General features: G+C 36.0%; 1 protein-coding gene and 1 long non-coding RNA gene across 3 annotated transcripts in view; both read right to left on the bottom strand.

The window, feature by feature from the left end:
• The window catches only part of LOC309646515, a 124,185-nt gene that overhangs the window by 44,937 nt on the left and 55,733 nt on the right, over positions 1-23,515 (bottom strand). The window lies entirely within an intron of this gene.
• The window catches only part of ZBTB10 (zinc finger and BTB domain containing 10), a 41,834-nt gene that overhangs the window by 5,033 nt on the left and 13,286 nt on the right, over positions 1-23,515 (bottom strand). For both annotated transcript variants that reach the window (XM_082432842.1, XM_082432843.1), the window contains 4 exons: positions 17,441-18,329; positions 5,970-6,068; positions 575-751; positions 203-375 (listed from right to left, as the gene is read on the bottom strand). In XM_082432842.1, the coding sequence (XP_082288968.1) occupies positions 203-375; positions 575-751; positions 5,970-6,068; positions 17,441-18,329 (1,338 nt within the window). The remainder of the gene's footprint in view (positions 1-202; positions 376-574; positions 752-5,969; positions 6,069-17,440; positions 18,330-23,515) is intronic.

Here is a 23,515-nt window from a genome sequence, read left to right as displayed (position 1 = left end):
TCCCATTTAACAATGAGTAAATACATCATTATCTTTCTGTATCAAGTTCAGTACTGGTTCATAAATCACATTCATTGTTTAAAGCAATTTATTTAATAATCTACCTTCCTTAAATTTGCAGGTAATAGTGTTAAAATATCTTAAGCTTCACTGACACAAATATAGTTTATCTCAAAGATCAGTTACATTTAAAGTTACTTACCAGGGAATGTCTTTTTACATGTTCTCTGCGAGTAAACAGTTTCCCACAAATATCACAGCTAAATGATCTGACTCCCGTATGAATGAGCAAATGCCTTTTTAGTGTTCGTCTGTATTTGGCTACATAGCTACAATGAGGGCATTTTAACTTGTTCATGATTAGAGATGATTCACCTTTGAGAATTAAAAAACAAACAAAAAAAAGCACTTATTATATATTAAACAGAAAACTTGCTATCAAAAGCTTGTCTATTCCTGAGAACAGGGATTATTATAGGGCTACTAGTATCTGAGTTTTTTAGAACCCAGAATGTGGAAGCTTTTAATTGATAAAAAGTATTAAGAACTCTATAGATGTTTGACTAATACTTGCCATTTTCCCAAGTTTCTTGTTTTGGCCAAGATTCAGGCAATAATCCATACTTGAAATCGTTAGAAGCACCTGGTATCAATCCATACTTGAAATCATTTGAAGTACCTGGGAGCAACCCATACTTGAAATCGCTTGAAGGGCCAGGCATCAGGCCATACTTGAAATCATGTGAAGGACCTAAAACAATTGAAAAGTGATCCTGATGTAATGATGGTAATTAAGATCTGTCTCTTATTAGAATAAAAAAAATCTGTATTTTATGATAGAACAGCTTAATATAAAATAGCTAAATTTAAAACTATATTTTAGTCTAAAGCTGAGATGGCCTCATACCTTATTATCCCAATTTATAATATCCTGGTTGGCAGGCTATTAGAATAGAAAACAAACTAAAGTTTAAAATACAATTCAACCACAGAAAAAAAAATTCAGTAAAATAAAAATACTATTTAATAGTATGTGGAGCCACCTGAAACTACCCTTTTAATAGCTGCTGTTTCTAACTATACTATCACTTAAGACCAGTATCAGCTGTGGAATGGGAAACCCAGCTGTGGAATGGCATAGTCTCATATCAGTTGAGAAGAAATGGGCTAAGGATGAAGAATATAAATATAGGGTAATTACAAATGTAAAGTTCTTGTATTGTTAGACCCTTGTTTGTTGTTTCAGACACACTGGTGCAAGGTAACGGGGAATCTGGGGGTTCATCAACACCTCTCTAATGTCATCCTTAAATAAATAAAAGTCTGGAAAGTAGACTCAATGAACCTTAGGGAATTTGTGCCTGGGGATCTTCAGACAAGCTAAAGTAGGAATCATCTCCTCTGCATTTAATTCCATCTTGAATATGTATGTAATTCCTCAGATCCAGGAATCCTTTGGCAATGTGAAGATATCCAGAATCCCCCATAACTATTGACATCCTATTCCAATTGACCATCAACTGCTGCCACTGGATTATCTTCAATAGCCATCTGCTTGTCTCCCAGCTCACACTGTGCTGCCTTCCTAGAGTTTATTCTCAACACAGCAATCAGAGATTCTTTTAAAACTTTAAATCAGAGCAAGGACTAACCATCGTACTCATAGTACAAGCCAAAAACTTCCAATATACTACAAAGCCTTACCTGATCTAGCCCTTGTTTCCAAACCACCCCCTTGGTTACTCTCTTCCAATCATACTGGCCTCTGTGCTGTTCCACCATGATAAATTGGCTCCCACTTTAAGGCCTTTGCACTTTGCACTTATTCCTTCCCCTGCTTAGAACACTGCTTTCTAGGATATATGCACAGCACACTCGTGCAGCAATTTAATAATTTTCCTCCCATATACACGATTTTATAAAAGAATGCTTGCCGAATGGGTTTTCTAAGAATTCAATTTCCTGTATCTACTTCCCAGATACACTGCTTCTTTTAAAAATTAAAAGAACTTAAGGGGCTTCCCTGGTGGCGCAGTGGTTGAGAATCTGCCTGCCAATGCAGGGGACATGGGTTCGAGCCCTGGTCTGGGAAGACCCCACATGCCGCAGAGCAACTGGGCCCGTGAGCCACAATTACTGAGCCTGCACGTCTGGAGCCTGTGCTCCGCAACAAGAGAGGCCGCGATGGTGGGAGGTCCACGCACCGCGATTAAGAGTGCCCCCACTTGCCGCAACTAGAGAAAGCCCTCGCACAGAAACGAAGACCCAACACAGCCATAAATAAATAAATTAATTAATTAAAAAAAAAAAAAGAACTTAAGATTTCCCTCTTAAGGAAAAATTGAAAGTATCAATACCCAACAACACAGAAAGGTCTTAAGGTATTTAAAAATTGCAATTCATTACTACTATTGTAAATTGTTTTGTACCTGGAATACCTTCACCCACTTTTTTTTTAAATGTTAGGAAAGCCCTCTGTATCCATAATTATATAATTTAACTGTAATACTGCTTGGGGTAAAGTTTCAGAATCCTAAAGTGAGACACCATATCTATATGTGTGTGATAGAGATAAGGTTGGGAGTAGTAGCCTGTGAAAGTTCATCAATTTTCAGTTTCACATTTCTACATAAAGTTTGAGTTTTATGATTCATAGCTCTTGTCCAAATCAGTACAAAACAAAGTAAGCTCTAAGAGCAAGGACTGTGCCTGTTACTCACCTCAGTATTTCTAATGTCCAAAACATACAGCATTCAATTATTTGTTGAATAAATGTATCTAGCAAAGTGCTAACATGTACTATTTTTTACTTGCTCAAAAAACTTGGAAAACTAACCTCATAAATCATGTTAGATATGCTAATATCCAACAAAATATTATTCACTGCATAAGAATAAAGAGAGCAGCCCTAAAACAAGTGATGACTTGATAACTCAAGATTCAGAATTGAAGATTTTTAACACGTGAAATGTTTCTCTAGACCTATAGTAAGATACAATAAAAAGCATCCATGGTCCAGGCAAGAAAACCGTATGTGGAATACAAAATGGTAATTCAAATTAAGAAAGCCTCATCTCAAACTTCTTTCGTCTCTCCAAATTCTTATAACCAGTACAAATTACTTTTAGGAAGTATAAGAGCAACTTGAATCAAGGTATTACGCCTTTGAGTGGGATGGAGAAAAAGGATACTTTGGAGTTAGAGGATGCAGAAAATTAAAATACAATTGTTACAAATAAAGAAGGGAGACTTCAAAAACAAAAGAAAGCCACAACCCAAACAAACCAAAATTTAAATGCCCAGAATTGGCGGTACCAACTGACTAGTATCATGGCAGTACCCGCCCACCCAAGAAAATTGTGCCAATGCATTTAGAAAACAAATATACAGTAAAAGTAAACACACAAACAGCAAATTTCAGGTAACTATTTTGGATTGCAAAGAAGGATACATTTAATGTTCAAACAATCTGATAAAACACCCATTTGAAAACTGAAAAAGGTATTTCCTTTGCAATTCATAAAACTGAAGGATCATTAAGGTCATTAAGTTCTAAAATTGTGCTTACTGTTTAATAACACCCTTCTGGGTACATTATTCCATAATGGCAAACTAAGAAGAAAGCACTTCTTTTTGATGTCAGAACTGTTAACACAGGGGCTTCCCTGGTGGCGCAGTGGTTGAGAACCTGCCTGCTAATGCAGGGGACACGGGTTCGAGCCCTGGTCTGGGAGGATCCCACATGCCGCAGGGCAACTAGGCCCGTGAGCCCCAACTACTGAGCCTGTGCGTCTGGAGCCTGTGCTCCGCAACGAGAGGCCATGATAGTGAGAGGCCCGCGCACCGCGATGAAGAGTGGCCCCCACTTGCCGCAGCTAGAGGAAGCCCTCGCACAGAAACGAAGACCCAACACAGTCAAAATAAATAAATAAATAAATAAATAAATAAATAATAATTAAAGGTGATAATAATTTAAAAAAAAAACCCGTAACACAAGGGATCTCAGTTGCAAAAATACTATTTCTTTTTTTTTTTTGGCTGCACCGTGCAACTTGCAGGATCTTAGTTTCCTGACCAGGGATTGAACCCATGCCCCCTGCAGTGGAAGCACAGAATCCTAACCACTGGACCGCCAGGGAATTCCCCAAAATACTCATTAATGCATTAGAATGTCCCCTAAAGAGAAATGACTCTAAATCAAGGAGTTGCTTTTTAAGAATGAAGTGAATTATATGGACCGTCCTCCACTGAATATGTTTATGTGCACAAATTTAAATTTTACATCTGAATTCACATGCCCAACTAAATAAACCCATCCTTGAGCCAGATTTCTAAAACAAGAAAGCAAAGTGCAATAAAGTACTCTTGGCACTATTAGTGATTTTCTGTACAAGAGACAAGTGTTCAAAATTCAACGCATCTAATCTGTAAACTGCTAACTTCAAAATCTTTGTAAATTCTTTTCAACAGTTAGGAGAAACCACCTTAAGGCAGTTTCTTCAGAATTATGGCTTAATTTTGGTCCGTGCACACTGTATATTCAAAAGCCCCTGAGAGTTTTCTGTAAAAGTACCCCCATAGTTGTCCCGGTCCCCATCAATTGTTTATAACGATTTCCAAAGCTACAGAAACTGAATCACTGAATATCCCATATCCCTTTATGTATGTTCAACAAATGTTAGTCTTGTCACATGTGCTTTCTATGTATACATATACATACCTTTGTGTACTATTTGAAAACAACTTGCATGCTTCATCACTTCACCCCTAAACACAGCATGCATCTTTTAGAACTTCCTCCTATATAAACCATAGTGCCTTTATCACATCCAAGAATTTTTAAAATTGTTAAGACTATCATTTAACCCAGACTACATATTCACCTTTCCAATTATCCCCAAAATACCTCTTCATTATTCTCTTTTTTTTTTTGGATCAATGATATAATAAAAGATTGACATAATGCAAAATGCATTTAAGTTGGTCTCATTGGTCTCCTTCGACCTAGTGGTTCCTCTGCTTGTCTTTCTTGGCATTAACATTTTAGAATCTGGACGTGCTGGATTTGGAGAGATTCATCTTTTTTTCTCCTCATGAATAAAGTCGAGTGAAACATTCTGGCAAGTACACTATAAGACACAGGTGATGTGTGCCAGCTAGTGCATCATACCAGGAGGCATACTAAGTTTAATCACTTGGCTATGATCATGTTCATCAGATCTCTTTACTGTACAGATATCTTTTCTCCTTTGGGAATAAAAGTAACCTGTGGTATGATACTGAGACCACGTGAAAATGCTATTACAACAAACTTTCGCCCAGTCATCATGGGATAAGCCCATCAATGGTGGCTTACTATCCAATGATGACCTTGAATTATTTCCCGTGGACATTGAAAAACAGGTGTTTTTCCAATTCTATCATTCTTCTATGTTTATTAGCTTGGCATTCTTCTGTTAAAAAAGCTTTCTCCCTTTTTAATTTACCTATATTATTCTTTGGAATATTCATGGATTCTTTGTATTCATATGCACTTCCCCCAAAGTAGTTGTTATAAATATCACTATTTAGAATTAACGTTTTCTATAGTCATCAACAACCACACTATTATTTTACATCAAAGCTAATTAAAATACATTAGTCAACCATTCTGATAGTTACCATTCTTATTCCATCTATATACTAGCAGAAAGCCACAAGCTCTATTAACTTAATTGCTTTTGATATTTAAGAGTTTTAACAACTCTGAATAAATGACTCCCTCAAACAAGAAATACCTATCCATTTGTATTTACCAGGCTTCTAAATTCTACAATCAACATAGCTGCCGCAGACTGAAACTGTTTATACCTAATACTTTTCTTTAAGGAAGAGAAACTGCAGTAGGTCCTTAATAAACACATACACAAATACCTCCCAATCTTCAAATCCTCTTAAAGGTACTCCTGCTAAAATTCTATTGTACTTACCAGCATCACCTCCATCTTGACTGGAGCCGGCTTCAGCCAATAAATTTGTATTCACATTCCTATCACAATCTGGCCCTGAGAGTAGAGCACCATCCAGATCTGAAAAGGAGATACAGAATAATCTGTTATTTACAACCACACAACAGCCATCACCCAGAACACCACTCTCTTCTTGGAATTGTTTCTTATGCAGACTAAATAGAGGATATCTGCAAGTACTGAATAGCTACTATGTGGTTAACGCTACAAGGCACAAAAGCATACCTAAGACATGTTTTTCAACCACAGGAACAAGTGCACACTCCACAGGAACACCAGCACACTAGATTAAGAATGAGCTTTAGAGCCTGGCTCCATTTGTACAAGCATGTGCCTCAGTTTCCTCATATGCATCTACCTATATCATAGATTTGATAAGGAAATTTAATTAGTTAATGCAAGCCAAGTGTTACAATTATGGTGTCTGATACCCAAAAGATAGCTGCTACTGCTAGTGTTAAGCACTAGATATGTAAAACATTGTTTCTGTACTGGTTCAGAAGTGGAAAAGACCAATTAATACTAGATTAGTAAAGGAAGACTTCAGAGAAGAGGTAATTCCTAAGAGTTAATCTTGAAATATGGAAAAGCAGCATAAAGGGCATACTAATGAGATAGTACTTTTGGTTCCAATCTGTTATTTCCCTTGAATCTGTTCCATCTCTTCTTTTTCTCTACCGCTGCCTTAATTCAGGCACTCATCATTATTCTCCTGGATTAGTTAGTGAATTACTTCAACAGTTTCTTGGTCCCCTTGCTGCAAAATACAGTGTTCACTCTTCATTTCCCACAACATTGCCAGAAAGATCTTTCGACAACATAAATCATGTTGCTCCTTTACTTAAAATCATCAATTCACCAGTTTTTAGGATAACCTTCAAACTCCTTAATTTAGAATACAAGGTCCTAATATTCAGGTTTCTATTTATGAATCTAGCATCATCCCACTGGTACTATCTACTCCTCAAATCAAAGTCTCAGAAGACATTTTTCAAATGCCACTTTTAATAAGCAATCTCTCCTCTACCTCCCATTCAAGACTCATCTTTGGTGTCACCATCCTATACTACCAAGAATTCAAGATGGAGACTGAAGTAGGTGTTAGTTACTTTCATTTCATTCAATAAATACTGAGCACCTTGGAGGTCACCTGGTGATCTTAGAGTGGTACTGGTGGATCAGCTGGCAAGTAGAAAGAGTGAGAATGGCCTGTGCTGTGAATGGAAGATGAATTAGAGATACATACAGACAATCTGAGAAATGTGACTGTAAAGGGCAAGAGTGAGATATAGGGTACGAGTTTTGGGTTTTTTTTAAGATGGAATAAACAAACATGTTTAAATACTAAAAGGAATAAGTCACCAAGAAAGGGAGAAGACACTGAAGAAATACTGCAAAAAGAAGGAATTATCAATTTTGTAAGATTGCTAAGGAGTCTGGGATCCAGAAGCGTTAAGACAATCAGTATATACAGAGAGAAGTTTGAAGACAGGCACTTAAAGACGAAATGTCTATTGGCTTTTATTTTCTCGTAACTTAAAACAGTAGAACGTGAGGTTACTGCCTAGAGTAAATGGGTTGGAAGTCAGAAGGAACAGTAAATAGACACAGACTCCTTTCCTGTTCCTTGAGAGCAGGGATACTATCTAGATTTTATTTTCCCAGTATTTATCATAATGCATGACAAATAAAAGGCTTTTCAACAAATGTTGTTAAATGTTGGCTTCAGTAGTCTGCCTGTTGCAACCTGTATTACTAATTTAAACTTATGAAGAATAATTTCTCCGGAGTTCCCTGGCAGTCCAGTAGTTAGGATCCAGCAATTTCACTGCCGTGGCTTGGGTTTAATCTCTGGTCAGTGAACTAAGATCCTGAAAGCCATGTGGCGCAGCAAAAAAAAAAAAAAAAGGAAAAAAAATAATTTCTCAGTTTTCCAGTATATAATAACACTAAAACATCGATTAACTGAAAATTAATTAATTGAAATTTAGTGGCTTTGCTTTCCTATGAAAAGTTAAATATATTTCAATAATCAAAAAATAAAATTTAAATCATTACTTAAAAAATGTTACTTTTCCCAGCATCCAGCATCTTTTGAAAAAAGTCATTATTCTAAAGTGTACAGTCTGTTCCGAGGGCACTTCTTAAAATTCTGCCAAGCAGGTTTGTAAATACAGGGTGTTTCTATTTACGTAATATTCTATAGTGATTTGTTCAAGGCTTTCAAGTATTAGGATTTAATTTGTGATCTTTAATGCTACATGGACACTAATACAGAATACCTCAACCTAAAAACTTAATAGATGGCAAATGTATTCTTTCTGCGTACAATAACAAAATCACATCCATACTACAGATGTTAAAACCCATTTGAAAGGTACCAACTACTTGGTTCTTGATACCAAAAATAAATCTTAAAATAGGTGAGCTCGTCCAGGTTGACAACAGCTTTCAAAAACCACGCTTAACTTAGGCATCAATACATCATATCACTGCTGTACCTTATTTGAAATCACAACCCACCTAGCAACTTATTTTTAATCAGCTGAGTTGATGTGAGTAAGATAGAAGCCAGGCAACCAACCAATCACTTGATACAAGAATATATTCTGGGGGCTTCCCTGGTGACTCAGTGGTTAAGAATCCACCTGCCAATGCAGGGGACGTGGGTTCAAGCCCTGGTCCAGGAAGATCCCACATGCCGCGGAGCAACTAAGCCTGTGTGCCACAACTACTGAGCCTGTGCTCTAGAGCCTGCGAGCCACAACTACTGAGCCCGCATGCCACAACTACTGAAGCCTGCACGCCTAGAGCCCGTGCTCCACAACAAGAGAAGCCACCGCAATGTGAAGCCCCCACTCGCTGCAACTAGAGAAAGCCCCGCGTGCAGCAACGGAGACCCAACACAGCCAGAAACAATAAATAAATAAAATAAAATAATAAAATAAATTAAAAAAAAAAAAAAAGAATATATTCTGGGACTTCCCTGATGGCGCAGTGGTTAAGACCCCACCTGCCAATGCAGGGGACACAGATTCGAGCCGTGGTCCGGGAAGATCCCACATGCCGCGGAGCAACTAAGCCCATGTACCACAACTACTGAACCTGTGCTCTAGAGCCCGTGAGCCACAACTACTGAAGCCCACGTACCTAAAGCCTGTGCTCTGCAACAAGAGAAGCCACCGCAATGAGAAGCCCACGCGCTGCAACGAAGACCCAATGCAGCCAAAAAATAAATAAATTAATTAATTAAAAAATATATATATATTCTGCTTCACCAGGAACTCTTGGTCATCATCTTTTTCTCAAAAAAGTAAACTCTAATATACTTTGCTTTTGTGACATTCGTGACCTTCCTATAGAAATCTTTCTCTTAATGTAAAGTTAGCAAAAAGGGCTGAGACCTCTTTGCAAACAACAAAAGACCTTTTTTGAAGAGCTATTAAAACATTAGTTTTATAAGAAAATAGGAGGTATATGTACACTATGTAATACCATTCAAATAATCAGAGCTAAATGCTAAGCCGTGTGCAATTTCTTCTATTTTTACAAACGTATTTTCTTCAGTGAACAGATAATAGCTGACCCCCTCCATAAGAGAAAAAAAAAAACAGGTTTTATGCATAAAGTCTTTTTGTATATGCAATCTCATTTAAATTTCACTACATATTTATATAGTTAAGAATATTCTTATCCTCAACCTTTAAGAGGAAACTAAAGCTAGCGCAGAGTGCTGCACTGTTTGTTAACTGTATTACACTGCCTCCTGACAACATGAGCACCAAACCTGGCACTAACCAGGCAATTAAAAAAAAAAAAAGTACAATCTGCAATGTTGGAAATGAGTGCAGAATTATAAACATCTTAAACTTACTTTCCTAGTGATACTTGATATCTACTGCTAAACGAACAAAAACAAACCTACCTACACTCTGTGCCAAACCAGCCTTCACTCTATTAACCTCTTTACTTAACAAAAGCACCTCCAAAATCTTAAGTGTACCTAGTTATTAGCTGTCACTGTTCTTTAAGTAATACATTTTTGTCTATCTTCAAAGCAACTTCCTCCTTAGAATGCACTTTTTTATACTTCTCTGATTAACCATGTATTGCATTCTTTAAAAAAATGACATCTTATTCATGGGTTTTTTAAAAACCTGATTACCAAGCAATGCAAAGAGAATGAGATGAAAAAGAATGGTATAAATCTCAGTCTCTACCTTCTCCCAAATTTATAACAATCATAACTTAACTTTCTTCACAAGGAAAGAGTAGCAATATTTACCCACTTCACAAAGTTGTTATGAAAAGTAACATTAGTAAATAAAAATACTGCATAAATTATAAAGTGCAACATAAATCATGATGTCCTTAAATGAGTTTAATCTTGGTGCATGTGGCTATAGGTTTCTCTTGGACCACATTGGGCTAGCATCACTTCCAAAGCATCTGGTGCTTAGTACGGCACCTGCCTGTAGTGCTAAACAAAGCTATGTTGGGAAGGAGGTCTCCCTGACCGTTTGCTTTTGGTTCTCAAAATTCCAAACATAAGGCAGGTGCAGACTAATCCAGATTTTCTTAAAACACAAATATTCTTGAAAAGAATGAAATATGAGAGAGGACATCAGAAATCAAAGTTCTAGAAATAACTACAACTCCATCCTACAAAAACTCAGTAAGGTCTATTCAACTTTTGTTTTCATGTAAATATATACTAGCAACAAATTTCTCTGAAGACAGTTTCAGAGAACTAAGTCTGATTTTTTTTCATAAACAGTTATAGATTTTTTTCTATTCATTCACTGTTTTCGAGTTTTTTTCCCTTTCAGTGGAGAGTAAATTCAGTTGCAAATGAATTATACAAAGCACCCTTGACAGTTCTATAGCAGCCTAGAAACTCAACAAATAGCAGTTTCCCTTTACCTCCAAACTCGATGATTCAAATGACAGACTAGGCTCTACTGTTTCTTTGCTTCTATTCAAACAAGGCTGTTATTTCTTCCATGACTGGGCCTTAACAGGTCTCCTCGGGACACTCCCCTCTCCAATTCATAAACAACACCCTCCAAATGCCTTTGTGTTAAAGGCAAATATATACAGCTCGGATCCCTAATTTAAAACCTCTCACTGCCTCAGAGTCTATAAAATAAAATTCACAATTTATTACCATGTCAAACAGAGAATTACAATCTGGCCCTAACGTTTGACCCAACCTCATCTACCCCTACGACACTCCCCTTTCTATTCTTTCACCCACTTACTCCAATTTCTTGCCACCTTGCACCCTCTCCTGGCAAACTCCTATACAATACAAGATCCAACTCTATGAAGCTTTCTCCAACTCTTATGAGCAGTCAGGAACCCCCCCCCCCATTGCACCCTCTGCCATACTTCTGATTTTAACATTTATCACACTGCACTGGTATGTTTCTACCCCACAGCCATCCTATTGTGAACAAGTTCTCAATCTTGACAGCAATATCACCTGACCTGTTGCTCAGTTTTTTGCGGATTTAAATAAAAATTTTATTACCAAATTTCCTCTTATGATGTGGAAAGCTATTTTGGAGTCCCAGAAAAGTAATAATATGTGATTATAACATAAACTTTCTGGTCACCCCAGAATATTAAAGCTATATCAGAAAAAAAAATTTAGTCTTACAAAAATTGTCAGGGGTTGACACAGGGTTTAGACAGCTTAATCCCATCAACAGGTAGAAGTCACAAAAATGCTTTTATAACTGATCCACATAAGGCTTCCTCAACACACAGCTTTAGTCTGGCCACACAAATTCTATTTCTTTAAGGCTTATAACTTGAAGAGAATGATCATTAGTGTAGCCATCTCTTGGATCAGATACGGCAGACAGGGAAGGGAAAGAAACACTAGGCAAAGGAAAGTAAAGAAGGAAAAGAAAGATGGCAGAATATTCTTATTACCATATAGTTACCTATTATCATCCTTTTAAGATTAAATATTGAGGAGTCTTATATATTAGTATAGTTTGCAGTCCATTAGCTAGTGGTGGACATTCATTTTTTAAAATGAGCATCAGGCCTTCAAACTACCATTTAATACCCAAATGTAAGTTTCTAGAGAAAAATGACTTTAAGTCACTTGTAGTTCATCCTTTGTAACATACTCAACCAAAAGGATGCCTGCAACGTAAAGCAGTACATCTGGAATCCCTTAAGAAGAAAGAACTAATCCAGGTCCATAAACCTGTTATGTAAAACACTTGGGCTAAGATGTAGAATGCATAAATTTTCAGATTTTAGGCCAGTAATAACTACAACACCCCCAGTGGGTGTAGGGTAGTAACCTGTAATCAAAATGGTATTTCTGCAACGAAACATATGGATATTCACATTTTAGGAAATAAGTAAAAAATATAAATAGGTGGTTTTGCTGCCAATTGATTATCAGGTTTTGTTGCCAAAATGATTTTTAAAAGCTTTGATTTATAGCCTCCAAGATTTCATAATTATGAAATTTTCTTTCCTTCTAATTAGAGACATTATGTGTGATGAACTCAAGCCAAGTTAAGTGGAAACATTTTAAGTAGTTCATACAGTAACTTTATATGGCATGGCCAAAATATTGGAAAATCTCAAATCAGACAGCCAATTTTCAAAGTTGTAAAAATGTTTAAATTTAAAAAAAAAGATCATTTAAGAAAGCATTTCAAGATTCTGCAACATCTGAAAGTGATGCCGTGTATCAATTATCACCCCAAATATAGAAGGGCATAAGTGCTGGTAATTCACTACTTCAAGTATGACTCATTAGGATATCTTAAAGATATATAATTTGAGCATTCTTTTCTCAAAGTTGTTTTCTAAATACTCGAATTAAATGCTTTTTAACCAAAAGACAATTACACAAATTAAAGATGTTAAAGCTTAAACATGAATTCAACTCTACTTGTTGGAATTAATAAAAATTCACAAATGCCACAAAGCTGTTTTCCCATCCAAAGTACAGATGAGAGAAAGGAACGTTTAGATTGTTTAAAAGAACCCTAAATTACATCCTTTGATCAACTAAAACCACCTTGCATCTGACTATTTGTACGGCATCATGAAAAATTCAATTATCTAGATGAAATTTTACCAGTTTTTATTAGATAAAAATTATATAATATACTGTTGCATTTACTAGAAAATGCTTTTGAGGAAATTGTAGATTATACTACTTGGTGTCAACTATACAAAACCCCACTGGAGAAATTCCTTTCAGAATTCAGTACCAGAAAAGTTTGTCATCCCACAGAACTGGTATGTTTCCTCACTTTGAAGGGTTTCTTATCATCTTAGAACCAACAAAAAGCAATTTTAATTAGGCTAACCATATTAACACCCTTGGCTAGCACACTTCTTTATTGCTAAATTTTATTTGTATTTTGATAATTTGTTTCTTGTCAGTCATTAAAAATCTTTGTTCAAAATGAGGTATGTATTGCATGCATACATAAAATGTACGTATTACATGCAGTGAACAGTTATTTACAATGGGGGCAACTTGCCAGTGTGACTGGCACAAATAATACAAAAATACAGATTCAGAAAACCCAATGTTCCATGAGTCCAGAGTAGATCAAAAATGGGATTAACACACCTGACTTGTTCTAACACTACAGATGAACACACTGTGTGAAACAATGTAGGCATTAGTTATTTTTGCCCCTACAATTTAATTTCTAATCTTAGATTTACATGTACTTTTTTTGGCTGAAATTTGTTTTCTGGCTGTAAATCAGGAAGATGAGGTTTTGAAATTTTTACATTATCAAAGGAACTCATTAAATGACTCCTGTTTTTCCTATTTTATTACCCAGAATTGTTTTTCCTAACAGTTTTAATTATCCCATAAACCCCAATAAGACAGTAAAAAAGACAGAAGTTTCTAACTTTTCCTGAGTTCCACTTCCAAATATCTTCATGTATCAAAAATGATTTGAAGGGAATCCCAGTATTGAGTCAAATAATAGGTATATTAGCTTCTTTAAGATTAAAAAAAATACCATCTGAATACAATCCCTAAACCTTCCTATCTCAATATCTCAATTATATTTATGAGGCATCCAAATACCACCTTCAACATTATATGACAAGAAGACAACATTATTTAGAGTTGTGATTTACAAATAGTAGGCTTAAGAATCTGGGAAGTCACAGTTCCTACAAGAGACCCACAAATCCAAATATGCCAAGCACTGCTTATAGACTAAATGTGTAATTCACCACTACTTTTCAGATGTTTAGGTATAGAATTTTAAGTACGTTTAAAAGCATTTATTTCACTGAAAAATTTCACTATTTTTTCAATAAGTGAAAATGAAAAAAAGTATAACCATTAATGTGGAATTCATTAAAATGTTACAAGTTTTAAATGGACCTCATTTTTTAAAAGACTGGGTCACTAGTTTATTAACTGCCAAGGTTTTAATGCCAGACAGTCCTAACATGGAACCTGCCTCTATTTTTACTAACTGAATGACCTTGAGAAAGGCCTTAACCTTGGTAAATACAGACCCACTGTGTTCTTTACTGGTCAGAATTTGCCTGCAGAGTTCTAGTCAATTCTGTGCACCAAAATTTCAGGGTGAAACAAACTGTCTATGACTGTTAAGAAGGGTGTAAAAGGGTTTGGAGTTCACAAGGTGGGAGGTACAGGACTTAGCCTAGAAGAAGGGGACTTCAGGGGAATTTTTTAAATGTTAATATCTGAAGGGTTATCAGGTTGATTAGAGAGATTAGAGGTCAGGCTCAGATTATACTACTAAAAACGTTAGAATTAGGAAGTTAAAGAGAAGCAAATTTTAGCACAATATAAAGTAACTTCCCAATAATGATATTCATTCTACCTTGGAACAGGCTGCTTAAAAATGTATTCTAAGTATTAAAACAAAAGGTCAGGCTGAGGCTATAAGACCACCTATCTAGAATTTGGTAGAAAGTACACTGCACTGGAAAACTGATTTTAAATAATCTCAACAGCCTTTAAGGGGGACTAAGATGACCATGTCAGCTATGTTTTTGTATTTATCATTTTTCATAATAACCCTATAAAATAAATAGCATATTCTAAAGAAGAGGAAACCGAGGGCACGAGTTTAGCTTAATTTGATTATGGTAATATAGTAAGTGGCAGAGCTCACTTCCCAATCCTGATTCAATTTGGGCTCTTTCCTCTACATCAGCGGATTTCAACCTTGGTTCACAACACAATCACCTGCAGGGTTTATAAAAGTTTCAACAAACAGGCCACATCCCAAACCAATTAAATCTATATCCCTAGCAGAGAGATCCAAGAATCATGACGGCCTGTAAAGTTCCCAAGTAATGCCAACATGCAGCCATGATTAAGACCCACTGCTATACCAAAAGTTGGCAACACTGGAACACACCCATGTTCATTTGTTTACATACTGTCTGTGACTGCTTTCATGCTACAATGACAGACTTAAGTAACTGACTTTATGACCAACGAACCCAAAAATATTTACTGGTTGGCCCTTTACAGTAAAAATTTGCCAGCCTCTGGCTCTGTATCATATTATGTTCTAGCTCTTACAGGACCCATTTTCTGCCACTGAATGAAGGTGGATTCAGAGGCACTAAAAAGTTGTGAAAAGTTTTAACAGCTGGAATGTAGCACATCACTGATACAACCAAACTTGTGAGTTAAGCAAGGTTCATCATATACTAATGTGGTATCAATGACATAACAGAATTTTCATTTATAAGATATTAGAGATAAGTTAAAAGCATACTAGACTACCAAAAATTAATTTATGATAGACCTAGTCCATTGATACAGCTAGGAGTGCTTGCTAAGATAATCACTAGCAATGTTATTTTTGAAAGCATGCACTGTGGTTCAAATTACTGCTTTTCTTCTCTTTGAATCACTCCAATTATGTGTGGCATTAATTTTAAGAATGGGGTTAGCTCTAATTAGTTTTGTCAATCAACTACTATACAAAAAAATCTGCTAACTCCTTATATTGCGTGTTATCTATATAAATTAAAAAAAAAAACACTACAGGGTTCCCACCATACTACTAAATGATTAATTCATGCAGAAAAAGACAATGTAGCTCTAATTCTGAGAATTGCTTCAAGGTCTTCTACATTAAAAATTAAGACAAAACATAAAGTGCTCAAAGCTTTGAGCACTTTATGTAGTGTAGTATTAATAGTAAATAGACTTTCTTAAGAAAGTCTATTTACCATTAATACTTTAAAGAAACTACTTCTGGGGTTTTATTGCTAAAGACTTGATAAGTAGGAGGGGAAAGATCAGCAAATAGTATTCATTACACATGCATGCTGATTTTCACATGATTAAAAATTTCTACCAATGAAAATTAAACCCAAACCTAAACAGCCAGAGGAACCATTTCACAGGATTATGGCATTTTGCCCTTTGGGAACTAACAACAATGATTCTCTTTAACAGAAAGTACTCCATCCCCAGATGATCACCATCATGTAAATCAGACACTGAACAGTTATGCTCTGAAGCAACACAAGCACTAAATCGTATATGACAGTGGTAGACAAGTCTGGGGTCCACAAAGGAAAATCTCAAACCCACTGGGCTACTTCTTCAAATAAGTTAAACACAATCAAATTAAACGTAAAGAAAAGTTTCAAATCTATTTTCACTCTTCAACAATGGTCCCCCACTCACTCCATTTTTTAAAAAACCCGCACTACAAATGTAATATGCTAAGGTTCTTATATATATATTCCTTTGGGAATATATCGAAGAGAAAGGTCTCAGAGGCCTCTCTCTTACTTAACTAATGTAAATGAGAATGAAAATGAGGTAACAGTGGGACAAACTTAAAATATTCCAGCTTCTGAAAGATTTATGGGGAGCACAGAACAGTAGCTCTAAACAAAGTAGAATAATCCCATTAACATTTGCAAACTTCTATAAAACAAGTATATGTTTACGAAGAAAACTGAGAGTAAAGAATGTTAACTAGATCTCAAAAATGTCCTGAAATGACAAACGGATCACACATTACAACCAGAAGATTTTATCTTTTCCAGCACTGGGTACAAAAAGTGATCAGAGGCTAAAGATCAGGAAAGTCAAAGAACTATACATGGAGTCCACATTCCGTAAAATATGGGCAAATTCCTATATTTAACACAACCTTTGAGAAACTCACATCTACATGCTTAGAGAAAAAAACTAAGACATGCCAAATCTTACATTTAGTATAAGATTATGTAAGATATAATATGTGCTTGTTTGAGTGATTTTTCTCCCTTCTATTATAAAGACTCAAATTTTAGTATTACTTATGTATATTATTTTTATAATGAAGAAAATACTTTAAGAATACACACAAGATTATATCCAACCAGAAATAGAATGAAAACTGAAATACCTTTGTATATACAATATTTACCTGGTTCTTCCTTGATGAACGACAAATCTTCTTCTGGATAGGCAACAGATGGCTGCATCACTGAGCAATCTTCTAAATTTGTTTCATTATTAGGTGGTATATTATAAATAAATCTCTTCGTAGCTTGGGTTTTCCTCCTTGTTTTGCCAGTCTCTTGAATTCCCTGGGAGCCCATATTATTCCAAATAAACACTTTTGTTTGACCTTGAGACTCATTTTCTGTCAATTCAGGTGAACCATCCTGGACCCAACTACTGTCATTCATTTGGTAGTTTTCTATTTGGCCCTCGTCGACGTTACAACCATCATTTTCAATTTTTACATTACTTGCCAAATTGGTAAGATTCCGTGTTGCCCAAAAACTGGCAATTTTTTGATCCCGTGATGAAGACAGGCCATCTCTGTTAACTGGTTTTCTATTATTATAGTCCACAACTACAGACTCTGGAGCTTCTGATTTAATGCTTATATTTAAGGCATCTTTAATGAAATTTCGGCAAGTTTGAACAACTTCACTCATTTGAAGATAGCTGGCCACTGTCATTACTTCAATGGCATTTTGGCTTGTGAGCACCAGGTTACCAGAATACAAGAAGTCCAAGATGACTGAAAAACCTTGAACTGCAGCAATATCTAAATGGGTAGTATTGTTTTGGTTAGGGCTTTCTTTGTTTGAAAAGCAATATAAAGTCTTAAAGAAACGGCTGCCTGCAACCAGGATGTTCTTATGAGCTTTAAAGATTTTTCCGCTCACCACAATGCTGACATCACAAAGAATACCTTTCTTCCTCTGTTCATTTAGTTGTCGAAGAAGTTGATAGCAATAAGAGTTCTCATTTGGCCTACTATTAAAGTCACAGTACCCCTCCTCTGATGGTATTTCTGACTCCTGTAATAGATGGAAAACATTAATATTAAATTTTATTTACTTTTTAAAGCCATCAGACCAAAGACAACAAATCATTATCAGTAACTTTTTAAAAAGCACTATCAAATACACTAATTTGTTAGTAATCATTACATATGGAGACTGAAGTGTTCACAATCCCAAATATTGAAAGGAGTGAACAGCTTAGCTTGCTGCAAGCCACTGTTAACATAAAAAAAAAAAAAAAGAAACATCCCAAGTATCAGCAGAATTTCATTTAAAGAATATGTATCACATATCATGCTATCTTTTCAAATATAGCTGAAGACATGGATTAAGAATTATTTAAGGGACTTCCCTGGTGGCTCAGTTGTTAAGAATCTGCCTGCCAGTGCAGGTTTGAGCCCTGGTCCAGGAAGATCCCACATGCCGCGGAGCAACAAAGCCTGTGCGCAACTACTGAATCCATGAGCCACAACTACTGAAGCCCGCGCACCTAGAGCCTGTGCTCCACCACGAGAAGCCACCGCAATGAGAAGCCCACGCACCACAACGAAGAGAAGCCCCTGCTCACCGCAACTAGAGAAAGCCCACGCACAGAAACGAAGACCCAACGCAGCCAAAAATAAAAATAAATAAAATAATAAATACATAAAACTCTTGGCAAACATTGAGTCAAACAGTTTAGGTCAACAAAGTTAATTAAATCTAACTAATGATAAAGTTAAGACCCTAATAAAAAATGTGCTTCAAGCTACAGGAACAACCAAGTATATAATTTCCCAATCAATTTTCAAAATGACTTATCTCTTTAGGATCATAAATACTATCCATCAGGTAAAATTCCTGAACTCAAAATTCTTAATGTTTATAATCTTCCCTCTCAGCAATCTTATAAGTGCTCATTACAGTTCATTTTAGCATCACTAAAGCTATGGTAATTTCCTATAAAATAACATGTGATATCAACAGAAAAAGGAGTGTGATCTAGATTTGGAATGCTGCCTATGCTAGTTATTAAGCGTGTGTCCTTGGGCAAGTCACCATGCCTTCTTAAACTAGAAAGCAGTAAGTACTACGAATGTTTCTAATTAAGAACTTCAGGACTTTACTCACAGAGTGACTAGGTGGGTAAGCTCCCAAAATGAGGCAGGTGTCTATTCTCTCAGCACCTTGCTCAATAACTTTCCTAGATAACTGAAGTAATAATTGTTTTCCAGCAAAAAAAAGTGCTTAGACATTTCTAGTAGAAAAGATAACTGACAATGCTGACCTTATTTAAGTGTTAAAGATTCATTACTTTCTTTGGCACAAAATATTAACTTAAATAAAAGTCATTACTATAAAATAATGAGATACATATATACAGATCTATGAGTATATGAGCCTGGGAAAAACATGGAAAAGATACATGCTGGGAGGACTGATATGCTTGGAGAGGAAAAGAGAGAAGGAGGAATTAGGGGAAAAAAGGTTGTAGGGAACAAAGCTGTTAGGACTGCAAAATATTTCTCATTGAATATTCTAAATGGTGGTGAGATTCCTGAAGCAATCCCACATCTCCATTTAACCCCATCATGGGTAGGGCTAAATTACAAAAATAACAGAATTCATTCTGAGTCCTGAACACAGGGGGTCATGCACATAACAATCCCAATTCTCTGAAACTAAACCAGATCACATAATCTATCTAAGAATTTTCGTGCTGCTTCCAGGTATGAGAAGTCAACTGAAAGAACCAAAACACTAGAATTCCGGGACACTTCAGTATTTCACAATAATGAAACATTACAGAAAACCCTGCAAATCTGGAGTACACAATCACTACAGAATGAAGCGCAGAAAGTGGAGAATTTCCTTTGCATTTCCAACTGACCCTTGGCAGCATCCCTATCACTTCCCAGCGCTTCAACTGCATACTTATACTTCATACTTATACTTACTGCATACTTATACTGCATACTCATACTTCATACTTATACCTCATACTTACACTGCATACTTACACTTCATACTTTTACACTGCATACTCACACTGCATACTCATACTGCATACTTATACTTCATACTTATACCTCATACCTCATTTTTATACTGCATACTTATATTGCATACTTATACTGCTTACTCATACTGCATACTTATACTGCTTACTCATACTGCATACTTATACTTCATACTTATACCTCATACTTACACTACATACTTATACTTCATACTTTCATACTGCATACTTATACTTCATACTTTTATACTGCATATTATACTGCATACTTTCATACTGCATACTTATACTTCATACTTTTATACTGCATATTATACTGCATACTTTCATACTGCATACTTATACTTCATACTTTTATACTGCATACTTACACTGCATACTTATACTGCATACTTATACTTCATACTTTTATACTGCATACTTACACTGCATACTTATACTGCATACTTATACTTCACACTTTTATACTGCATATACTGCATACTTCATACTTTTATACTGCATACTTATACTGCATACTCATACCTCATACTTATACCTCATACTTACACTGCATACTTATACTTCATACTTTTATACTGCACACTTATACTGCACACTTATACTGCATACTTATAGTTTATACTTTTTTTTTTTAATTTTATTTATTTATTTATTTATTTATGGCTGTGTTGGGTCTTAGTTCCTGTGAGAGGGCTTTCTCCAGTTGCGGCAAGCGGGGGCCACTCTTCATCGCGGTGCGCGGGCCTCTCACTGTCGCGGCCTCTCTTGTTGCGGAGCACAGGCTCCAGATGTGCAGGCTCAGCAACTGTGGCTCACGGGCCCAGTCGCTCCGCGGCATGTGGGATCTTCCCGGACCAGGGCTCGAACCTGTGTCCCCTGCATTGGCAGGCAGATTCTCAACCACTGCGCCACCATGGAAGCCCCTATAGTTTATACTTTTATACTGCACACTTATACTGCATACTTTATACTTTTATACTGCATGCTTATACTGCATACTTACACTACATACTTTTATACTGCATACTTATACTTCATACTTTTATACTGCATACTTATACTACATACTTATACTTCATACTTTTATACTGCACACGTATACTTCATACTTTCATACTGCACACTTATACTGCATACTTATACTGCATACTTATACTCTAACCCCACCCCCACATTCTTGCTCTGTCAGACCAAAATATTCTAAATTGGCTATATTCTCCTACTGAAACACCCAATCCTAAGCAAAAACTGCTAACAGCCACAGTTGGAGTAAAGTAATCAAGTAATTCATGATTAAGTCCCAAATGTTTGCTTTGAGGGGCTGGAGGAAAGGAAGTGAGGTAAAAAAGACATTTTAACTTTTAGATCTTGTACATAAACCAGTATGTTGTGAAGTTTCAAACTATTTAGCAAAGGGGATGGGAAATGTTTAGGACTTGTATGAATATATAAAGAACTAAACCAATACTAAAAATATCTAAAATAGTTACTGCTGTAGTATAATTTTCTACAGAAGTATCATACTGTTTACTTTTACTAAAAGATTTTTTACTAATTTGCTTATGCTCTCTATTCACTACAGCAAATTTCCAAACTGCATCTTTTTTTTGATGCAAGCCTAAAACTAAGCTTTGCTATGCATGCCATACCTGCCCAGCAAAGCTCATTCGGTTCGAAGTTCTAACAGGTATTGTAGTAACAGTATCAATACTTGGAAGAAGCAAAAATTTTAAGCACTGATCATAATTTACCAGCACATCATGAAGAGTCTGTGGAAGCAGTGAATTAGCATTTACAAGTCAAGAAGTGCCTGAAGTTTATACACTAAGCAATTCAAAACACTTTAAAAAGGAGGTGGCTACGTCACAGCAGTTATTTTAGGCCATGGTCAATGTGTTCTGAATTTTCTGGGCCAGTCCTAATTTCTGTAATTCTCTGCCATTATCAGACCAAATGTCCTAATTTTTAAAAATAACTTAGACAAAAGCCTATCCACCAAAATATTTGCCCCTTCCATTTTTTTTTTAAAGAATTTTTATTTTAATTTTATTTATTTATTTATTTTATTTATGGCTGTGTTGGGTCTTTGTTTCTGTGCGAGGGCCTTCTCTAGTTGTGGCGAGCGGGGGCCACTCTTCATCGCGGTGCGCGGGCCTCTCACTATCGCGGCCTCTCCCGTTGCGGAGCACAGGCTCCAGACGCGCAGGCTCAGTAATTATGGCTCACGGGCCCAGTCGCTCCGCGGCATGTGGGATCCTCCCAGACCAGGGCTCGAACCCGTGTGCCCTGCATTGGCAGGCAGATTCTCAACCACTGCGCCACCAGGGAAGCCCGCCCCTTCCATTTTTGACACAAACTATACAAAACCAAGCACGCTATTCAACTACTATTTTTTCTCATTACTATTGTGCAAGAACAGTAATGTTACCTGTTTTTACAAGCAACACTAGCTGTTTCTCCTTCAGTACTCATCAGAGCACTATGCCATGTTTTTGTAGCACCTATTAAACATGCTCTTCACAATGAAGGGTTTACAAGTCAAGAGTATATGTATTCAACAAGCGGGAGTATTATTTGAGGATATGGGTAAAACAGAGCAAAATAAGCACTAAAATAAACTGCCAATATTATTTGCTGAACCAAATAAATTCCTAGTACTAAAGACAAAAATTAATAGATCCCTAAGAAGTCATCTGTCTCTCTAGTTCTTTCTTTAACATTCTATATCCATTCTCAGTATATTGATAAACATGAGATATCACTGATAAGTAAAAATATACTGATAAAAAGGTTTAAATATTTCCAAAACTAGTCTTTTTAAAGACTAGTTGGAAAATTTTCTATTCCCTTTCCCGAAAAGGAAAACACGACTTAGCCCAGACATCAGTCTAAACTAGATAAACAAGGAGATTTTAAGGAAATGGACAGTCAGACTTCAAAAATCAGAAAATGTGCTATACCAGAGAATCTATAAATATGAAAAGTCTTCTGTTATTTTATTTGTGAAGACGCCCATATGTAAAATTATAATTTTAGATCTGGAAGACACCTTAATTAACTTTTCCAAAATGAAGAAAATATAGAAAAGTATACATTTGGTTAAAATCCTCACAGCTTATTATCTTCAAATTTATTTCCAGAGAGGCCAAAAAATAGTAAATATTTTACTCAGAGAAAAAGCTGCTAAAAGCTTGAAAAA

The sequence above is a fragment of the Balaenoptera physalus genome (assembly GCF_965194825.1).
Source record: "Balaenoptera physalus genome assembly, chromosome: 17".
In the NCBI taxonomy this organism is placed as follows: Eukaryota; Metazoa; Chordata; class Mammalia; order Artiodactyla; family Balaenopteridae; genus Balaenoptera; species Balaenoptera physalus.
Note: the sequence above shows the minus strand (reverse complement) of the source record. Positions and strands in the feature narration are given on the sequence as shown.